Genomic DNA, 21,583 nt, shown 5'->3' on the forward strand with positions numbered 1-21,583 from the left:
ATCGCTGGGAAAGATGACTGGGTAATTACTTTTTTATAGTTTGTCTATTTTGCAGATTGTACATCAGCAGAAATGAATGCTGCTGATTATCCCTTTTAGGTATATAGTAATTGCTGTATATAATAGCACTATGCAGATCAAACGATACACAAGACCCGGATTATAGACACAAACAGATAAGAAGCTTTTTCTTTTAAATCTTTAAGTTTTTTTTTTGTTTTTTTTAAATTAAAACAAATATATAATCTTTACAATAGAGGTTAAATGACTCGCAGTAAAACTTTCACACCCCCTCATACTGTATATATCTATACATGTAATGTATTTGGTTCCAGATAATCGACACATTACAGTAACGTGATCTCACAATACAAAGTCTTTCAAAAGCCTGTATGACATGCTGTAACCATATGTGATGCATTCTAAGTGAATTAAAAAAAAACAACTTAAACGTCTGTTTAAAGACTTAACTGTCAGTCCACCACTGAGACACAAGACACAGCTGAAAACATGAAATACATATTTATATTTTTAATTATAAGCAAGACTTAGTATTAGAATAATTTACAAACAAGCACCACTTTTCACTTTGTAGTTGCCTGGGGTGGGACCCACTCATGTATCTTCTTGCGGGTGATGGAGTATGGGACATACTGACTCGCTGAACCGCTCAGGTTAAATTTGTGATTCTCCCAGATGAACTTGCGAGGCACTGGAGGGTGAGTTGTTGGTGGATTGTCAGTTATGCAATGCAGCCAGCGATGCCTGTAGAGTGCACATAAGAATAAAATGATTTATTTTTTATTTTTAAATGAAGACAGACAAACAGCAACCGTATTTAATCCTTTTTGAAGGCAAACACTATCATATTCCAACTTGGGAATTTAGTACATCAGAGACTGTCTCTTTTTGTATTTTAATTTATACATTTAAAAATGTTTTATCATACAAACACTAAATGTATACAACAGCCCCTACAAGGGTATAAAGAATGCACATAAAGAAATTTCCAGAAAGAAATACAATTATTAACAGTACAAAACCTAGCAACAAAAATATTAAATACATTAATTGAAATGCTCCTTCTTGTTTCTTGTACAGTACTTAAGTCCTACAGTGTTTAATTAATTAGTGCCTACCTCTAGGCTTGAATAATATATAATAATTTATTTACCATTCAGGTGGCACCATGCTTCCGTCTAGTTCCCAGTATGTGTTTTTTCCATTCATTTCTTTGGCATATATTACCCATCTGTGACGACCTGAGATGAGACAGCATCAGAAAAACCAAGGTTGGTTCCCTAACTCTTTATGCTCATAAATTGCATTGCATGTAAGCACTCTTTACGGGTTCAAGGTTCATTATGAAAGCCTCTACCTGCACCATGTGATTTGGAATTTGAGAGTTCTGTTCAGCTTTCTCATTGGATGTGGCTCATGATGCCAGGTGCTTCTAGGTCATGTTGCATATATGTTAGGCAGAATAAGTTTTTTAGAATGTCAGCTGAGTCAACATACTCTGCTTTTTACAGTAAAATGAAAGTAGATGACTTTAAACACTAAGTTAGATCAATTACACCCACAGATAGAAATCTAAGGGGGGCTCATGGTTCAGTTCAAGGCAAAGCATTCAAATCTTATTTAAAAACATATTATATAAGCAGAAGGGCAGTTCTTTCTGAAGGTGTAGATCTAGCACCTCTGCTGAATTAACTTGACCTGGAATGACCTATTAATGCATTAACTATTGGTAATCTGCATACATACATAACTGATACAGAAAGGATGACATTACCAAAAAAGTACCGGTTATCTTCAAAATATTTGTTGCCAGATTTGTCCACTCCAACAAGAGCTCCAGTTTTCACATCATTTACCCTGGGGTGGGGTGGGGTGGGGTGGGGTGGGGTGGGGGGGGGGTGGGGTGGGGTGGGGTGGGGGGGGGGGGGGTGGGGTGGGGTGGGGTGGGGTGGGGGGGGGGGGGGGGGGGGGAGTTATAAAGAAAAGTACATTAAATAAAGTGCACACCAGCAGGGTGGAACAACACAGCAATAACAACAGCCTAATATGTGTCCTGTCTAAACTGTCCAGTTCTAAATCTCTAAATTGTCCAGCTACTACACTGTGTGTTTCTGGCACAAATATAACCGCTATATACTATCCCCACAGGCTTGCCAGAAAAAGGTCAGGTACGACAAGGTTACTTCCCTTTCATTACACATTTATTAAAATGATATGCTGAACACTCGGCACGCTGAATTGTTCTATGAAGTCGGCTGTTTAACAAAAAATGTACCTGAGAAGCTGCATAACAACACCGCGTATACCTCCATGACCTCTGAGCTGCTGTATAGCTCTCCGAAAAACCTGCAGGTACTCCGCCATGTTTAGACAGAACACTGCTATGTGTTCTACCAGCAGAGTGTTCGGGTAAACACGTCACAATAAACGTTTGTTCCGTCGAGTAATTGTTTCTCCTAACAGAGAAGTCTTAATTTATCCAGGTTTGTAGGCTGATAGTAATAGCCAGATACCACGGGTTTCAAAACCATAAACTAAGGCTCAGTTGTTTTATTTTGCGTTAGTGATAGGCAAAATGATCAAACGTGTGTGTGGGGGGGGACTATACGGCAACACTCCGTACAGGGGTATAGAAGGATTTGCAGGCTGCATTTAATTTTGAACAGCGAGGACTGTTTCAAGACAGATTATATGTAAAGTCAAAAACAGCGTTGTTCTTCTATTCTAATTGGAGCAAGATTGGGAACCTGTGGGTTATTGTTACACTGCACGAAGAGACAATAGAGTTTTATATATATCTAGACCTTGGATTAATAAATATGTTTCTTTTAATTACCATAGTGGTAAATTCGGTTTTCTTTTTAGAAATGAAGGCTTTTTCCCTATCGAGGAGGTTAAAGTTAGGATTTCCCGTTTTAGATTACGGTGGTTATATTACCAGTTTGCTTGCAAGCAGTCTTCAGAAGTTAGATGTATTTTATAAATAATGTGGCAGTTTTGTTCTAGCGTTCCACATTTGCACATCCTTGTCATATGTACATAAAACTAGGCTGGCTGTCACTTATGAACGGTAGGCTTTTTCACTGGTATTGTTTTGTGTTTAAGGTCTTTAAAGACTTGGTACCTTCCTATGAGTGCTCTGGTAGAAATGACTAGCACTGGCTAACTTTGTATTGAAATGTTTGTTAGCCCACAGCTGCATGCATATATATATATATATATATATATATATATATATATATATATATATATATTAGTGGCTTAGAGTCCTGGACAAAGCTTAAATGATAACGATTTGAAGCAAACGAAATGATGTGACCATAACAATGTGGACTATTGGTGAAAAAAAGTGGTTATGAAAGATGTAAACATTAAGTCCTGTATAAAACAGGCTTATTTAGAGCTCTTTGTTAGAACACAAAGAATGAAGCAAAGACTACAGGAACATAGGCAAATGTTGACTTATTCTGTATTTCAAATGCTTTCATGGAAGTCTAATAAAGTATTTGTATTAAACTGACATTGTTGTATTGAATGAATCATTCTAGGTAACCCATCACAAAGACACTCCTGTGAGCCACTTTTGAATACAAATGGGAGAATGATCTTTTGCATATCAGCTCCCAAAAGCATGTAACTTTTTCCATCATATTATGAAGATGAAATCTGATAACCTTTCTTTCTCTGTTTTAAAGGTGGTATTTGGGAATGACTTGGAACCTCCGGCCAATGCTTCTCCTTCAGATGTTTTATTTATTCTGTTGTTTGATGTCTCTATGCTGCTGATTGCGTTTGAACCACACGTTTTTATTGTGTTGTTTGTACTTTGCGCTTGTCCTTTTATTGTTTTCCAGGACCTCCTTGTAAATGAGGCCTCTGTCTCTATGCATAAATCTCCCGGATAAATAAATAAACAAAGCTGTAAGCTACAATAACCTAAGTAAAAGTAAAGCAACATTATTTATTTACAGCCTACGGGATTCAGTTCCTTCACTTCATGCGATCGTTTCCAATGGACTCTTTCTCTGATGATCACCCAAATTGGACGGTCATTGTGCGATGAACAAATTCCATTGTGCAATTAATATAATTCTTTGCATTTAATTTAGACTATCAGTTATCTAAATGGATCAATTACACAAGTAGAAATTAATGTTTTACCAATCACAACTTTAAAAACCCATTCTGCCTAACTTACTCCCTGTGCTTAATTCTAATCGATACAGCTTCCTTGCCAGCTGCATTCAATCTTTGAGTAATGTTGTGATTTTATTGATGCCTTTCAGAAGTCGCAATCCTCTGCAGCTGTTATCTTCCCCGATCTGTGACCACTTGCTTCTGACAGCATACCAACATGTAGTCCTCCATGAAATTGATCATTCTTTAAGATGCATGACACAATGGTCCTGTTTCCATGAGTTTCCTAGGCGTGTTCTGATTTCCAAGAGTGTAGAGGAAAAGTTTAGGCACATCAAGATTCAGGGAGGGGAACCATGTTTGAATGGGGGCACCTGACTTGCAAAGTTGCAGTTGGGAGTCTGGATAGATTAGGATCTGGTCACTGGTGTTTCTTGTCTTTTTTATTAATACTATTTCTTAATATAAAGCCCTTTTATAGTGCAATAACAACTCTAGGGTGTCCAGTCCTGAGATATATAGACTTGGTTGAAGGCTCGAAGCAAATAACGCACCAAGTTGTCCATGTAAGGCAGTACAACCACTTATCTTTTGTCTGATATTGCTTACATAATTCGTAGGAAAACAAACAAACAAAAAAAAAAAAACACATGGTTCAAGGTGTTATTTCAAGGCTACTCCTGAAAATGTGGCCTCATCCTATCTATTTATTAAAATGATTATCTATTGTTCATCAGCATCATTTATTAAGCTGTAGTCTCAATTTTGTACCAAACAGTATGATTTGAGTACTGAAATGCATTTGGCCAAACAAATACTAGAATATATAGAAATTGTTTGTGCCTAGTGTTGATATTTTTATTTAAATGGCATCAAAAACACAATTACACATTGTTATAATGGAAGAAAGTATTTTAATGCATTAATGGTGGCAACCAACATCTTTTCCAGTAGCTATATATATACACAAACATAAAACTGAGCGATTGATCTCAATATAAAAAAAGAAATTAAAAAACAATCTTTTTGTTTTAAATACAGGTAAAATAGAATGTACACATCTACTTTGAATCCCAATACATTTACAGCTGCTTTTATACAATAAAAAATAAAACAAAGCAAGCCAAAAACAAGGATATTCTTTGAACAAACCACCCTTTTTGTGTTAGTACTGGGTTGCTTTTCAATGAAGCTGCAGAATGTAAACTAATCCTAGTTCAACACAATACCTTCGAAGAAAACTGTATTGATGAAAGTACCATGGCTGCACTACCAGGAATTACTTTAATGTTACAATTATTTTGGAAACAATATACTACATCATTCTTATTCAAATTCATATATATTCCAGGAAACACCCACTAGATATGTATGTTTTTAAAAACAGTCTTGAACATCCATCTAAATGTTATATATATTTTTAAAACATGATCAACACTGACATTTTTTCAGTGTTCGGTGGTGTGTATAAAATTAATCAGGCATATATTTTGTAAATGACAAAGCATGTGAGTTTGTTAGACATTTTACAGAAAGTGTCCTATTTATTTTTAACTGCTTAAGTTTTGATAGTTATGCATTGGTGTGAAACTTTCCATTGTAAATGCTCTCCTCCAGGTATGGGAAAAAAGCACTTTCTGTAAAATGCTACAGAAACAATTATTACGCTACAAAATCTGTAACATAACTAAAATTAATGACATTTATTTTACTCTTTCAGTAAACTGTCACAAAAATATTTTCTTTAAAATTGTACTGCAGAGCAATACAATGTTAAAACAATGTGGTCACATACATTAGACAATGGTGCCTCTTAAGTACAATTTAATATTTAATGATTAACATCCTTATAATTTCCAAATGGATTTAAGATGACAATAAACCTTACAACACTTCAGTTTGTCTAAAAGATGTGGCTTAAAAGGTGGCTCTGTAACTTTTGCTATTCTCAGAGCTTGTATTTGCTGAAGTTGTTTTGTACATATGAAAAAATTGGATATATAAAATGTGGTTAGGCCATCAACACCAACACTTACATTTCTGGTATATTTAATACAGCACTTCATCTACATGGTTTAATAAAAAGCCCCATTTTAATATAAATGTATTCAATACAGTCCATCTTGGCAGGAAAAATAACGTACCAAAGAAATGAGCCGTAAAATAAAATGCGCCTAGCCAGTGCAATTTAAACATATCTGCAGGGATATATAATTTACCGTCATCACCTCTATCAGCATTTACATGTTCCCATAAGAAAAGAAAGCAACAGATTTTAAAGTGCACGTGTATTATTGGCTGAAAATACCTTTAAGGTATCAGGAATTCTATTTTAATTTTACATTTATACTTTTGTAAGTCTTTTCATTAATGTATCCTCAAAGAGTTTATTTGCAGCGATAATGGGGGGTACAAGTTATGGCTCAAGGTGGCTATATTACAAAGATCTCAGAAAGTTTATTTTTGCCAACAATCTAAAGACACAGTAATCATAAGCATTAAACTCCTATACATGGAACACATCAATTAAAACTTGAATATGTTCCTTATTTCTACATCCTTTTTTCTATTCTGGTTTTCAAGCATTCGTATTTATCAGCTGTATACTTGTTAACGTCAAAATAATTTGTCATATGAACCAAACTGAATAGTTCAATCAATTAGTAGGCAGGAAACTAGGTGAAATGAGATGGAATAGTTTTTCTTACAAATCGGCACAAAAAAAATACTGTACAAAAGAGGCGCTAATAATAAACTTGAATAGGTAAAAGCCAGGTTTATTTCAATTGCAACAACTGTTCAGTTTTTAACTGTATTTTTCAATAATTCATCTATGTACAAATGCTAAATTTGCTGTTAGCCTATTTCATCTACTTGCTATACTTAAAGCGAAGAACTAACTATCTGGCTGTTATAGTCTGCGGTCTCCATTTTCAGAATATAGGGGATGATGCTATCAATCTGTACATTTCCTATGAGGCCAGCAAAGAATAATTCTTCTGTGATGGCTGCACTCATCAGTCTCAATGCCGGTAGCCTCAGAAGGAGCCTTGATAATCTACCAAAAAAAAACAAAAAAACATTTTTCCTAAATTAAATCACATTTTAGTTCAGTGGTATGACAATCTACTGCAAAAACATATACATTACAAAATATAATTCTGTTATTAAAATACATAGTTTTAAAAGAAATTATCCTCCAATATAATCATATGAGGCCCACTATTGCATACAGCTGTTTAGCTGTCAAGACTGATAACAGTAGTTCACAGGCAGATGTTTACTTCAATGACTACCACAAAGAGAAGCGAGACCCTGAGCATGGTTCCCTGGAGTCCTGGGCTACTCACTTCAGCTTCAATCATCCTAGCTAAAACACTGGAAGCAGGACCCCACCAAAAAACAAGATGATTCTCCACTGGGTGCTGCTATCAAGTACAGTAGAAAAGGTTTGGAAAAGTTGCTGTACTCTTCTACTGCTCTCAATCAGAATTATATTTTCTGTCTCTTGTACTTGATTTTACTCTTAACCCTTTGCGGTCCATTGTCGGACTGGGTCCGACATTGCAATTATTCCTCACAGGTCCTTTGTCGGACTGGGTCCGACATCATTATAGCAACGCAATAAACGGGTGTTTAGTCGTTTTTTCTACGGAAAAAGCCGAGAAAACCATTCAATTGCCGAGTGGTAGCGACAGGAGCCGAGACAAGTCGGAAAAAAAATAAAAATAAATAAAAAATGGCGTATTTCATGAATAGTCATACATGGTATCAGGTATCAGATAATGGGCGTCCATAGTAAACAAGCTGGCTAAGTGCGTCAGCGCACCGAGACTATCATGGACATTTGCAGAGCTTTTTTCAGATGTTATAGTAATAAAATAATGACTTGGATCGCATTATTGAGGAGTTTGGTGATAAAACGAGTGATCTGGAGATGATCGATCGGTATGTACGACTATTATTATTATTATTATTATTATTTATTTCTTACACAGCTGAACGCTATAGCAAACAAAAGGCTGGGGAGGGGCTGGAGATGCCTAGTGTGTGCTTTGTTGATATGCAGGGCCATTTAAACCCGTTTGACTGTGAAAAAAAATACTTTTAAACAGCGCGTATAAAATTAACTGCGCGTGTGAAAATTAATTAGACCTGGCGTGCCTGACGCGCGATTAATAAATGGACCGCAAAGGGTTAAAGGTAACCGTATTCATGTTTTTTGTAATTGCTTTATTTGAAATCATTCTTATCCATTTATTGTACTTACTACTTGCCCTTAATGGAATTTACGCTTATAACCAGATATTATATATCTTATATATAAACTTATCTTATAACCAGATATAACCAGATAAGTTTAACTGCTCTTAATCATAAATTGCTCTCAAACGCAATTTACTGTATTTTTTATTTTCTCTCATTTGAGTTTGCTCTTACTGATTTTATTGTATTTTATAAAGGCTCTTATCTGTAATGTGGTAACTTTGTAACAACTAAGTCGCCCTGGATAAGGACGTCTGCTAAGAAATAAATAAATAAATAATGCTACCTGTAAGTATCTTCTGGGTATGTTCTGGTGACATAATCTTGTAATTCCATGTATGCCTTTTCTTGGAACCTTTCAATCTGAAGAGTATTATCTATGCCTGGATGATCTAAAGCAAAAAAACAAAACAAAACACAAACAACATTAACTCGTAAGACTGCTGTGAAGCAAAATTGGGATTTTTACTGAGAATGATCATAGGTTGTTGTATTTTTCAAACAACAAAAAACAGCTTTCCCATATTGTAAAGAAATAAAAGCAAGAGTAATTACAGGAAATACATGACATTGCATTTTATACAACACCAGAAACATAAAAGAACCATAGGTCACCACTTACCAGGGCTAAAGAGAACAATAGCTTTCAAGTATGCATATTCGTAAGAATCCAGACACAGATTAGCCATGCTGTTACAGAATTCTTGCATCTTCCAGATGTGCTCCATTACAAGTTTGACCCTTTCTGCTGATAATTTATCTGTGGATAAAGTTTTGGAAAAAGTGCAAAACTGGAGTCAAGAGTATCATGCAAGTGGGAATAAATGCAATTCCCATACTAGAGCTCTTGGTGGTTCATGCAACTCCTTTGTCTAACTTCACTGAGGCAGTTTTACAGAGGCAGTGCTCAAGAACAGCCATTGCCTACTCCTGGTTCACCATGACGCTGCTGCAAAATCAGCAGTTTCACTAATACTTCATGTTTTCATTTGTTCTTGAAAACGATTTCATTTTTACACAGTACAATTTGTTTTTTGTTTGACTACTGAATGTGTTTGTAAACAATGCTCTATCACTTCTGTGTACACTCTTAGTCCCTGCTTCTCCATAGCTTACCTTGTTGTAAACTGTTCTGGAGGTGATTTATAATGGCAGTTAAAATGGTGCCCACATTCATAACTTGAGAACACTGTGCTAGACCCAATGCAAAGAGTTCATTCCAACATGCTTTCACCAAAGTTATTTCGTTGTCCTGCCTAATAACAAAAAACACACACACAAAAAAATTGTAATTCATTACGCAGTTCATTCCAATATTCAATAGTTAAAACCTTAAGAGAATGACATGAGTGTTTACAATGTAGGAACGATGAATTACTGACCCCAGTGCTTGGAAAGCAGGAATAGAGCGTGCCCAATGCATAGACAGAAACAACAGTCTTGATGCGGATTCACAGATGTAGTGAACGTTAAGGTATTCAGGCATGGGTGAAGGCATTGTAAGCTGGAGAAATAAAATACATTCCATTGGATCTCATTAGAATTAGAATTATTTCTTGTCGCACTTTATCGTAGTTCTTCTTAGAATGCCAGTCTTTATATTTACTGCAACATCACTTAACTGTTTTAACACTGCTATTTTATAGGACCTGATAAAGTCAATAGTTATTATAATTTTCAACTAATCCCAACCCTTACAAAATATTAAGTACAATCTGGAGCTATATAAAATAGTTGGTATACCTTAAAAGCGACGTGGACATCACTTAGAATAGGTCCTTCAATTTCTATAATGCTTCCAGACTGATCTCCCGACACCAGCTGCATGTTGGACTCCACAGGTTCAGCTGGCAGATGCTCGGCTGGGTCCAGTGCTTTTGCAAGTGTATCAAAGGCCCTGAAAATATGACATAATACAACACACTATCAATTTCAAAAACAATAACAAAATATGACTATACTTTTGGTAATCTGATGCACCTTAAAACGTACTGCGGAAAATGAAACAGAAAATAAAATTAGAAAACGCCCAACCTTGTGATTTCACTTGTTGATTGCTCTCCCTGTTGAATTTCAGTCATAGAACTATCTCCATTACTTAAGGTCTCCATTGTTGACAAGTCTGCGTTGTTGTCGCTCAAAACCTTTGACTTGCTGAGGTGTGCAAGTGACGTGACCACATTCGCTAGTGTGCTTAAATCACCTTCGTAAGAGTCACTCTGTAAGAAAGTGCACAGCATTTTTTAAATCCATGTACTTCTCTTGGTAGGACTCCTTATTTTTTTATTTTTACTTCAACACAATCATTACAAAACAACACAACTGTTATAGTCAAGGCTGGTCTTGAAGTGCTACTCCATTCCATTTTCAATGTAATAATTAAGGATGTGGTTGGAACAAACACCCAGACTGGAAGTGCTGACATTTCTTACCATTGTTTTAGATGGTACTCAAAATCAGATCCAAAATGTGCAAGTTGTTTGTGGGCAAATAATTTCATTTTTAGCAACACCAGTAGCTATCTGAAGAAAAGGCTAACTGGAGAAGAGCCTTTTAATCTGTATTAGTCTGATCTCTATTCATTGTATATATAATTTTACTTTTATTCTTAAGGACCACTTAAAGGCTAATGTTTTTAATCCTTTCAAGGCCATGTGACCTACAGCAAAGGTATCAGTATACAGTGCTTTACCTATAGAGTTGTAATATTTGCATTTCCTGAATTAACTTTAAAAGAACCAAACAATTATCACTGAAATAAAATGAGGACCAATGTAAATAAATGGGATTTGAAAGCATGGGTTAAAATGCCTTTAAAACTGATGTTTGGTAACATTTAAATGAAGTGACTGTACCATTTACCAATAAGGTAATAAATAAGCAGAGAGTACAGAACCATACAATTTATTAAAATCATATAATATTACAAACATAATACAACATTTAGTACAATATGTTAGTGCCCAGTTGCACTGGACTGAAATTATTACTAAATCGGTTTGATAATTGCTTGTAAATGATATCTGGTAATACAGCAGCATGTATACCTTTTCAGGTGAGGACATCGTCATTGTATTCTCAATCTTTGGGAAAGGCTGCTGAATGTTCAAAAGCATTCCTGGATCCAGCAAACCTGCAGACCTAAAATAACAAGGGTAAGAAAAAAAATAAAAGCCTGGAAACTTGGAACTAAATATTTTCCCGGTGGGATTTCTAGATTGGTACCTGCAAGTCTCCTTGTCTGTTACAAATGTGGGAGTGGCGGCCAGGGGACTGCGCAGATCTTTTCGGATGTAAATCTTTTCCGTGGAGGCTGCACAGTTTATCGATTTCTCTCGGGAAACTTCAACTGGCTTCCGTTCACACTGAACAGCTGCAAGAGTACGGCTCATGTTAGTGAAAACTGTAGAAGCATTATACCAAATGCACTATTGCAAACAAACCAAGGACACAGTGTTAGCATAAAGACTAAAAACATTCTGCAGTAATAAGTGCAACATCAGAGTAGGTTAAAAAGCCGACTTACAGTCCTGTTTCATACCAAAGCCAACACACCGCTGCAGCCGGCAGTACTGGCAGCGGTTGCGATGGTGTTTGTTGATGACGCAGTCCCTGGTTCCTCTACAGGTGTATACAAGGTTCTTCCTGATGCTTCTTTTGAAGAACCCCTTGCAGCCTTCACAGCTCACTGCCCCATAGTGGCGCCCTGGGGGAACAGCCACGCATCAAAATCATGATCACTATTTACATCCTTTAGAAAAATCAAAGCACATTCTTATATTTGGGTACCAAGTCTAGTTTATATACTTTTGACTGCCAAGTACTAATGCTTCTACTGTAATATGCACTTATACACCCAGAGATACATTCCCAAAGATTTTGTATCTGTCTATAATTTTTGTTCAATATGTCTTGATGAAATAAGGAAGCAAACTTTGTTTTTTACATCCAGGAAAATGTAACTTAAGTTCCTCAGTTTCAAGAGTCCTGGAAACAAAACAAAAAAAAACATTTTTGTCTGTACAACAGATCATGCTTAATATCTCTTTGAATTAATATTTCTATCATATATTCTGTATTTCTGTCTCTTCTGATATTCTTGGCAAGAAAAACAGCTACAAGTAGTAAGCAAAAACAGTAGCTGTCCTGGCCATTGTTATAGGGATTCCAAGTATACATATATTAAATTGGACTGCATTAAATAACTGCACAGTGACTTTTGACAGTACCTGATGCCTTGTCTCCGCACACCACACAATATTCAATTATAGGTTTTGATGGGGATAGCTCTGCTGATCCTGAATCTGTCACAATCTAAGGAAAACAAAAATACAACCTTTCAAGCAAGCATTATTATTCTTTCATTGGTGCAACATGTATTCTCAAAATAGTCATCATACTTAATGCATTTTAAGAACAGACATACATGCAACAGGTTAGAAATAAGATTATGGGTTCAAACCCGAAAATCAGAAGCCCTAATTATAAACCATCCATAGGGTATTTTTTTTAAACTTTTTTTGACAAGAAAACAAAAACACTAAACATCTCTCTGTCTAACTACGTGAAAGTAAATGTAACTACATAATTTGATTGAATTAATAACACCCATAACAAAAAAACTGAGCTCTTAACCTACCGTATCATTTTAAAATGCAAGACAAACTCAATTAGCAACATTTGTGAACAACTATCCGATATGTTTAGGTACCCTAGACTCAGAGGATTGAGAAGTGGCGAGCACAGCAGTTTCAATGACCCTTTTTTCTTCTATCTTGACTCGTTTAAGAAGCAGTAAATTCATTTAGGGCAATTGCTTGGGATTGTTTAAATACATTGCATGGCATTTAGTCAAGTCTATTTGTATCAAAAGCTCACTTTTAAATAGTGTGTTGGCACCAATCGGTTATTTTCTTGTTCAGGAAAAGTTTGCTCATTTATAAATGATTTGCATCATTTGGATTTTGAGTAAAATAGAAAGTCACTTATCAATAATAAATAAGGGGGTTTAATGGGTACATGTATAAATAATATTCACTTCTTGGCTGGTAAGGCAACCTCACAGTTTCTATACTTATTTACAGTATTTATGAATATTTACGTGTACAGAAGACATTGTAGGATATGTGATGATTCTAAGTGGGTAACATAGAAATAACCAGGGTTACATAAACACAGAGGGACAATTCCTGTGTTAAGTCTTTCCTCACAAATGGATCTTTATTTATTTATTTTATTATTATGCAATGCAAACCCATCAATTTCTATGTTTATTCTACTCGAAAATCTTAAAAACCTGAGCCTTTTCTGCTTTAACTGCAGCGGTTATTCTGAAGATACTATCTTAAGCGCTGTAATGTTTCCATTCAATAGTGGTTAGTGTTTGTGGCAGATTTTTCTGGCCATGAATTTATTTTAAAAAATCTAATAATTGCTTTGCAACGTCCATATGCTGTGCATAGAATCTGATCTGCTGTTCCGAGTGATACTGTACCTGGAACTGCTGTGTCGCCATGTCAGATGAAGTGAAAAGCAGCTGGTTGACGCCGGTCCCATCAGGCGTGGCCAAGATGACTTTTCCCTGCGAGTGGTCCTGCCTGGCGAAGATCACCTTGCCCGGTGTAGAACCAGAATTGGTCAGGATAAACTGCTTCCCCGCTGGTGCCTGATCAAGGGCCGTTACAATCTGAATTTTCTGGCCCGTTTGCTGGTCTGTGACAATCTATATATTAAAATATTGTATAACTATGCATTTCAGATCTCATTAAAATGGGGGGGGGGGGGGGGAAATCGGGGGATATAGAATTGTCATAAAAGTAAATTGTGTTTTTACTAATAAATGTACCTGTATGTGCTGCGCCAAGGCCATGCCACTGTCTGCAGGAACAATCTGTAATCTTTGTCCTGTGCTATCCATTACGTGGCGTCCTATTGTAGTTCCTTGGTTGATACCCCCGTGGGATGAAGAGACCTGCAAGAAGTAGCGAGTTAGCACTTCATAGAGATGTAAAGGTCCAGTGCTCCAAACTGTTTAAAAAAGATTTTACATATTACGAAGGTTGTTAACTTGTAAAAATATGCATTTCCTGTCAAAGATTATCAATAAAACAGAGAACTGATGTATATCCTTTGACTAGTCCAAGCAGAAGCAGGACATGCAGGCAACCAGAGGGAGGAATCATAATGTCACTAGAGTCAATAAGAAAATGTGTCCCCTGCAATGGACAATATAGGCAGAACTGATATATATCAGTTCTGTGAAACTATTAGTGATGGAAAGTCTCTCTTAAACTGATTAAATATCCTCTCACATGATGTGGGAATACACTGATTTCAAACACCATAAATAAATAGAAATTCAAAACTGCCAATACAGTAGCATATTAATATAGTGTAGCTTGAGCTCCCTGTACACAATTCAAACCCTAATTTAGTATTATCATCAAGTTTCATCAGATTTTCTATATTATTTCTGTATTACTTTGTTCATTGTGTATTCCAACAGCTGCTCAATTAAAACACTGTCCTGTCCCATACTACTTTGGCATGGATTTATAGGTGGCAGTGCCCGGTTGTTGCTGCACAAGGGTCCAGTATTTGTGTGTGACCATGGGCTGGTGGGAAGCCTGTGTCAAGCCTCCCCTACTCTGACATAAATATTGTTTGTTTCTACAGAATCAATTTCTGTGGCAGTTCAAACGTCCCCTGCACATGCCAGTCATGGGTGATAGGAGTTATTACTGGCAATCACTGAACAGTCACAGATATAAGCAGTCTTGGGCACTCAGAGTGGGCAAGCTGTACAGACCAGCTATGTGCATAATGAATGTTAAGACAGCTAGAGCTCAGCTACGGGGTATATCTCAAACAAAGTGAATGAAACAGGCTCTTCAAACAAGAGTGTGTCTGTATCAGGGTGAGCTGCAGCTCCCCTTTAAAAACAACAGTGAAGGCGACAACTTTTTTTTTTTTTTTTTAAATAAATACACATTTTCAATACATTCTCGCTTGACCCATTCAGATACACCATCACAACCCCCCTTATTTAAAAGCAAATCTAATATAGTTACTTTGATTACCATACTTAAATGTTAGAGCTTTGAATTGGGAATCGTCATTCTAATTAAACTTCCAAAGAATCCCCTGCATCTCGCTGGAGACAACAATCCAAATCAAGCAATACTACCCAGTTTATTCAATTAAACGGATGCAAAACAGCATATGAACTTTGAAGGACACTGAACGTCATCCATACACACACAAGATTTTAGTAGGCACTAGATTGAAGAGAAACAGCAAAGCATTTACCGACAACATTTATTTAACCTGTTTACACACAGGTACATAGTGCAATTTTGCACTGTGAATGTATTTTCACTTTTCGTCTTCTACTGTGCAGTAAATAAAAAAACAACTCTGCACAACATTTTTTTTTACAGCGCTGTGGATACAAATGCTTCGACATAACTGGCATCTCTCTATAATCCCACACTTGACTGGACACAACTAAGCAACTGTAAATGATTCATTCAGACAATTAGCTACAGCCATCCACTAAAATATGCTTGCCTAATTTTCCAACTCAGTTTCTTTTTAGTATCATTAACTTGCAATTGAGTGTTTGAAGTCAAGGATGACAGTAACTGTAAGAACAGGTTTGTATTTAAATGCACAAAAGGAGTGTTTTTAGAACATTTAATTGATGGTAAATATTAATAACATACCTCTACCATTTGCTGTTCAACTATCTGACGCACCAGTTCTTCCACAGTCGTCATGATGGTCATTCATTGGCACTTCCTAATGTTGATTAAATAAGAAAAATGTTCAAGAATTTTTTTTTTTGCTTTGTTTTTGGTCTTCCACCTGGCACAAAACAGCCTTGTATTTAGTCTGAATGAACAAAGTGCCTCTGGCTCTGAATTTTATGGACCTGTTTACAAGTCCAAGAAAAATTTGTTAATTTAAACATGCTGACACCATAATAAACCATCAGGGGCAGCAGCAAGGGGATGCTTAGGGGGTCTGAAGCCTCCCCCCCCCATTACTGTGATCTAAAGCTGTCTTTAAACTACACACCATATATGTTCTCAGTCTCCCTAGTTCCGGCATGTGTAGCTCCGGGATTGGATCAACATTACGGATCAGTGAAGCCTAATCCAGATCTGTGTAGTAAAATACCTTCTCATGATCCAAGTCCAGTGATCCCAGAGCCAATCACATTTTTTGTTAGTAAGTTAGTGCAACCGGTCCAGTGCAGGACGGTTGACGAGACAGAGTTCAGTGTGCAACAAGGAGCAGTGAGGTGCTGTAATTCTACATTGATTTTACAGAGGCTGATATTTTTTGCATCTAGGCTAAATTTCAAAGCTACAGTTTAGATGGATCATGTTTTACTCCCAGCCAGAAGCCAACTAATGCGAAAGAAGGCTTGAATAGTTGATCCTTCAACAAGTAGCACTGCCGAGGTTAAAGACAACTGAAACTGAGGATGTAGATGATGAATGCAGACCTAAGTAAGTCTGTTGATTCTTGGGAAAGGGCAACAACAAGTGTGATGACCAGTGCATCAGCATTTTAAACATGGAAAATCCAGATCCACCTATATGAAACACACATCTCGTGACTAGCCCAGAAACCTATTCTGAACTCAAGCAGAATTTGAAGAACGTCACTGCAGTTACATGTAGTTGTTCTTACCATGCTGTTATTTTAGTAGGTTAAAGTTGCTTTTAGGAAATAAAAGCAAAATTAAAAAAAAAAAAAAAAAAAAAAAGCTTACAGTAAAGATTGCGCTACATTTGTAGTTTTCACTTGTAGCTACAGCTAACTTTAATTTTGTTACTGGTGAAACATTCAAAGTATTTTGTCACTGAAGTCATACCTGCTTTTAACCATGAAATATTGTTACTTTAGCGTCGAGAGCATCAACAGAAAACAAGATACACATAAAAGGACAAGTGTTTCGACAATGGGAAATTATTATGAATTTTATTTGTAGTCCACACCCCTGCTGTTCCCACAGGTCCATGTATTTGATAATCATATTTATTCAAATGTATTTGAATGCGTGCCTGCACATAGTGTGACAGGGATAGCTGTAGTGGTGATATCAGGCCAGAATGCAGGAAGGCATGCGCCGTTTTTATTTTCAGACACAAAAACAAAGTAAGGTTTAACAAAAAAAACAAAAACACATTCTTGCTCACGGAGTGAAAATAAAACAGTTAAACAAAACAAAATCTCAAACCCAAAAATACATAAAATCGGTCAGGCTGGGCAGTAGCCTTTACTGACACAGATTTCTTTTAGTTTTGTTTGCTTTTCCGTTTACCTCGCTCTTGTTCCTCCTTCCTAGAACACCCACCCTGAGCAGGGAGAACTGCGGGCTTATAAGCAGGTGACCACCTCCTGATTAGCAACAAATTAATCACTTAATTCGGGAGATAGCCACCTTCTACACAAGGTTTTTTAAATTGTGGATGTGCTTCCCAGCCACGCTGCCAAACAAAACCTACGGCTCTTCCCCGTCACATTTAATAAAACAATAACAAAACAGGGCTACACCGTCATATTTATAAATAAATAAATCATAACAATAACAGTAATAACAATAACAGTAGTAGTAGTAATAATAATAAAAATAATAATACAACAAAACAAATACAAAATAATAAATTGCACAGGGGTACCTCGTTCTAAAAAATAAACAATACATTTATGGCAGGACTTTGCTACTCTGCTATTAACTTACAGTATTGTACTTATTATTGGGCCAGTTAAAATTCTATCCGGGCCAGTAAAAACACTACCTCAATGGCCCAAGGGGCCAGTACTAAAAAATCTAAATGTAGAGCCCTGATTAATATATCATTGTAGATACTGTATAACTTGTTGTAAACCTAACTTGTTGCATCCCAGTTCTTACTGTTAACTACACTGTATTTAAAGATGAAGCTTGCATTGTAACCCTGTACTGCCCTGTAACACGTGTAAGTCGCCTTGGGTGAAGGCTTCTGCCAAATATTAAATAAATAAATAAATAGAACCAAAATGAGGTACTAAAGCCTCCACTCACAATTTTACTCCCCTCCCTCCACCAATCAAATCTGTGTGAACCCACTTGACAAAGAATTATTCCTATACATAGGAATAATTCTTTGTCAAGTGGGTTTTGTATATATATCTATATATATATATATATAACTAGTTTACTGATTATAAAGCAAGACAACAAATAAATAAATAAATAAATAAATAAATAAATAAATAAATAAATAAAATGTAAAATACCATGATAAAATAGACCAGACAAGGAACTGTAGTAACGTTAAATTAGTTTATTTATATAACAATACACTCATCAAATCAGACCCTCAGTCCCAGCTGTGAATAAACACAATTGCGAGTGACGGTAATAAATGACCCGGTAATGTAACTTACAGCAAGATCCAAAGTAGGTACCCAGTATCAGATAAAAACAACCCCTTGTCAACTCACTGTCTACTGTACAATAATAACTAGTATGTCCAGTCAGTTATTTTATGCAGCACTTTGCTGTTAAACACGTGTAGAACGCACTTAACATACGAAATAACCTACAATAAGACTACAACACATCCAACGACTCTACGGGAAACCATTACAAAATATTACAGTAAAATTAAGACGTCTACCATCATGAGTTTTCCAATGCTAAATGCTAAATGTTAAATGCTATTTCTGTATTATTACACAATACCGGTACGTCTATTCACAATGCACATAAAACAACACGATAAACAAATATAACGATGTAATACCACTTTGAAAGACAACATGTAATCAAAAGACTTTGACTCTAATCTCTGGCCTTTCCTTATTCTACAGTAGTATACTGTACGTTACTGTAATTTCTAGCTCACTGTAGACACAAGACCGAGGCCTGACCGCAGCAAAAAACAAAATTATTCAATATATCAGTAAACCATATGCATCAATCATGTCATTTTTTTAAAGGGGTAAAAACGTATTCATAATGTTATACTTGTGCTATCCCACTGCGACAGAGAAAACAAGAGTAACCTCCATGTTTGTTTGTTTGTTTGTTTGTTAAAGTCGGTAAGGCTAACGACTGTACGTTAAGACGCTCTGGCAAACGTTAAAGATGTAAATTCAAAATGGTGGAAGATAAAAGTATTTTTTGTTGTGGGTGAAAGGTCAAGATTGAAGGGTTAAAGCATGCTGCCGACAGTTCATATGCAAACCATCTAAGGCAAAGGGTTTGGTCTTGAAATAGTCCGGCGGGATTTTGGGGAGAAAAGAGATATCTGTATATGGAAGTAGTCTAATTCTTAAACTTCAGAGTTCAAAATAATATTATGTAAAACCTTTTTATAAAGCGACTTGCGGTTTTCTGTTATTTGAGAAAAGAGAAACTCCTCGACTGACTTTCCAGAGCGTATATAAGCTGCTGAATGTTGCAACGATCAGCAAATTATGCTTTTTATTGTTGTTTAATCAATGCATTTTGCCAGTTAATTCGATAAAACGAGTGCATCAAATACACAGGCAAACATTTCTGACTTGATTGAGATTTTTCGGTTGTAATTGTTAACGATAAGCTTTTTAGATATGTTGTTCCGCTTTAAGTCTGATATGCTCTGTCTAATAATGTTTTCGCCATTTTCCGGCAGTCTTTTCCAGTTTATTTTATCAAATATATACTCGGGCTATAACATTAAAATGCTTCTATTAATAAAATAATAAATCTTACCTGAATTTGAAGTTTTTTGTCTGCTAATATTTAATAAAAATGTATGTTTCTGCTGGTTGCTGCAGCTCCAGGGAGGGTCAGAGTTCGTAACCTCTCTCTGCAACACGTTTCTCCGCCTCTTTACTGGGCATGCGTATTAGCGAGGGTGGAATGAAATGGAGGGCGCGTTGCTGCAGTTCGCGTTCTGCTTCAGGCGGCGTTCCACTTTGTAGTTTGGTTTCACGATAGACCCTTAGTCGAAATCGCTCTCAAACGTAATTATTTACTGTATTTTTCTTCTTATTTGAATTTGCGTCTATTTACTGCTGACTATTGTATTTTATAAGTGCTCTTATCTGTAATGTGGTATTTTCTAACAACATTAAGTCTGCTAAAAATAATAATTAATAAATATACTGGACAATGTTAAAACTAAAAACTTACCGGGCTCATTCTACAGATATTGGACAAATTGCATCACTCCTTCAAATGTTGGTCATTTTTATAGAAAATCAACACATTTATGTGTGTTTTTTTAAACCCTCTGAGGCCTTTATTGTCGAAAGAACTTTGAAATACAGAAAATATTTTCAGTTTTTGTGTAACTCAATCATAACTTCCACCGGTCTGTGTCATTACTATAACATACTGTGCATTGCCCATAAAATGAGATCATACATATTTTGTGTGTCATTACTGTTAATGTTTATTCTGTAAGGAGATTATATTATTATTATTATTATTATTATTATTATATTTATTTCTTAGCAGACGCCCTTACCCAGGGCGATGTACAGTTGTATACAAAAAATACATATCCAGAATTACACTGCAATTAACAGCAATATACAAAATACAATGATTTCAGTCCTAATAAGAGCAAATACAAAACACAGTACGGTTTGATATAGGGGCAGTTCAAGAGCAGATAACAGTGTTGATAGTTACATCAGGGTTAGATATGATATATAACACACATACAGGTAGTGAACAAAACAAATGGAAACACCTGGGTAAATGAGGGACACCAAGTATATTGAAAGCAAGGGCTTCCACACAGGTGTGGCTCATGCGTTAATTAAACAGATAACATCCCAGCATGCTTAGGGTCATGTATAAAAATGTTAGACAGGCCTGGTTGCCTATAATTATGGCTAGCATGGTTGCAAGAGGAGACCTCAGTGACTTTGAAAGAGGGGTGATTGTTGGTGCGCGTTTGGCAGGAGCTTCAGTGACCAAGACAGCTCAACTTACTGATGTTTCACGAGCAACAGTGTCTAAGGTGATGTCGGCATGGAACTCTGAGGGAAAGACATCATCAGCAAAGGGCAACAGTGGGTGGAAGCGCATACTCCAGGATCGTGATATCCGTGCATTAATTCGAATTGCAAGGCAAAACAGACGAGCAACTGCAGATCAATTGAC

At 36.2% G+C, this 21,583-nt stretch overlaps 2 protein-coding genes across 3 annotated transcripts; both read right to left on the bottom strand.

The window, feature by feature from the left end:
* Positions 1-516: 516 nt before the first annotated feature.
* On the bottom strand, positions 517-2,486 carry LOC117415348 (NADH dehydrogenase [ubiquinone] 1 alpha subcomplex subunit 12-like). The gene is made up of 4 exons (XM_034025577.3): positions 2,297-2,486; positions 1,796-1,878; positions 1,175-1,262; positions 517-765 (listed from the first exon to the last, which is right to left on the bottom strand). The coding sequence occupies exons 1-4, from the start codon at positions 2,383-2,385 to the stop codon at positions 585-587; spliced, it is 441 nt and encodes a 146-aa protein (XP_033881468.2). The 5' UTR covers positions 2,386-2,486; the 3' UTR covers positions 517-584.
* A 2,563-nt stretch (positions 2,487-5,049) lies between these two features.
* LOC117414648 (nuclear receptor subfamily 2 group C member 1) lies at positions 5,050-20,386 on the bottom strand. 2 transcript variants are annotated; one of them, XM_034024410.2, is made up of 15 exons: positions 20,180-20,386; positions 16,149-16,224; positions 14,270-14,395; positions 13,919-14,146; positions 12,654-12,738; positions 11,951-12,130; positions 11,650-11,797; positions 11,472-11,565; positions 10,459-10,643; positions 10,168-10,321; positions 9,807-9,928; positions 9,541-9,680; positions 9,047-9,184; positions 8,711-8,816; positions 5,050-7,216 (listed from the first exon to the last, which is right to left on the bottom strand). In XM_034024410.2, exons 2-15 carry the CDS (start codon positions 16,209-16,211, stop codon positions 7,042-7,044), a joined length of 1,944 nt encoding a protein of 647 aa, XP_033880301.1. In that variant the 5' UTR covers positions 16,212-16,224; positions 20,180-20,386; the 3' UTR covers positions 5,050-7,041. The 2 variants fall into 2 exon arrangements, with proteins under 2 accessions (XP_033880301.1, XP_033880303.1); XM_034024412.2 differs by lacking the exon at positions 16,149-16,224.
* Positions 20,387-21,583: the final 1,197 nt, after the last annotated feature.

This window comes from Acipenser ruthenus, chromosome 7 (assembly GCF_902713425.1).
Source record: "Acipenser ruthenus chromosome 7, fAciRut3.2 maternal haplotype, whole genome shotgun sequence".
NCBI lineage: Eukaryota > Metazoa > Chordata > Actinopteri > Acipenseriformes > Acipenseridae > Acipenser > Acipenser ruthenus.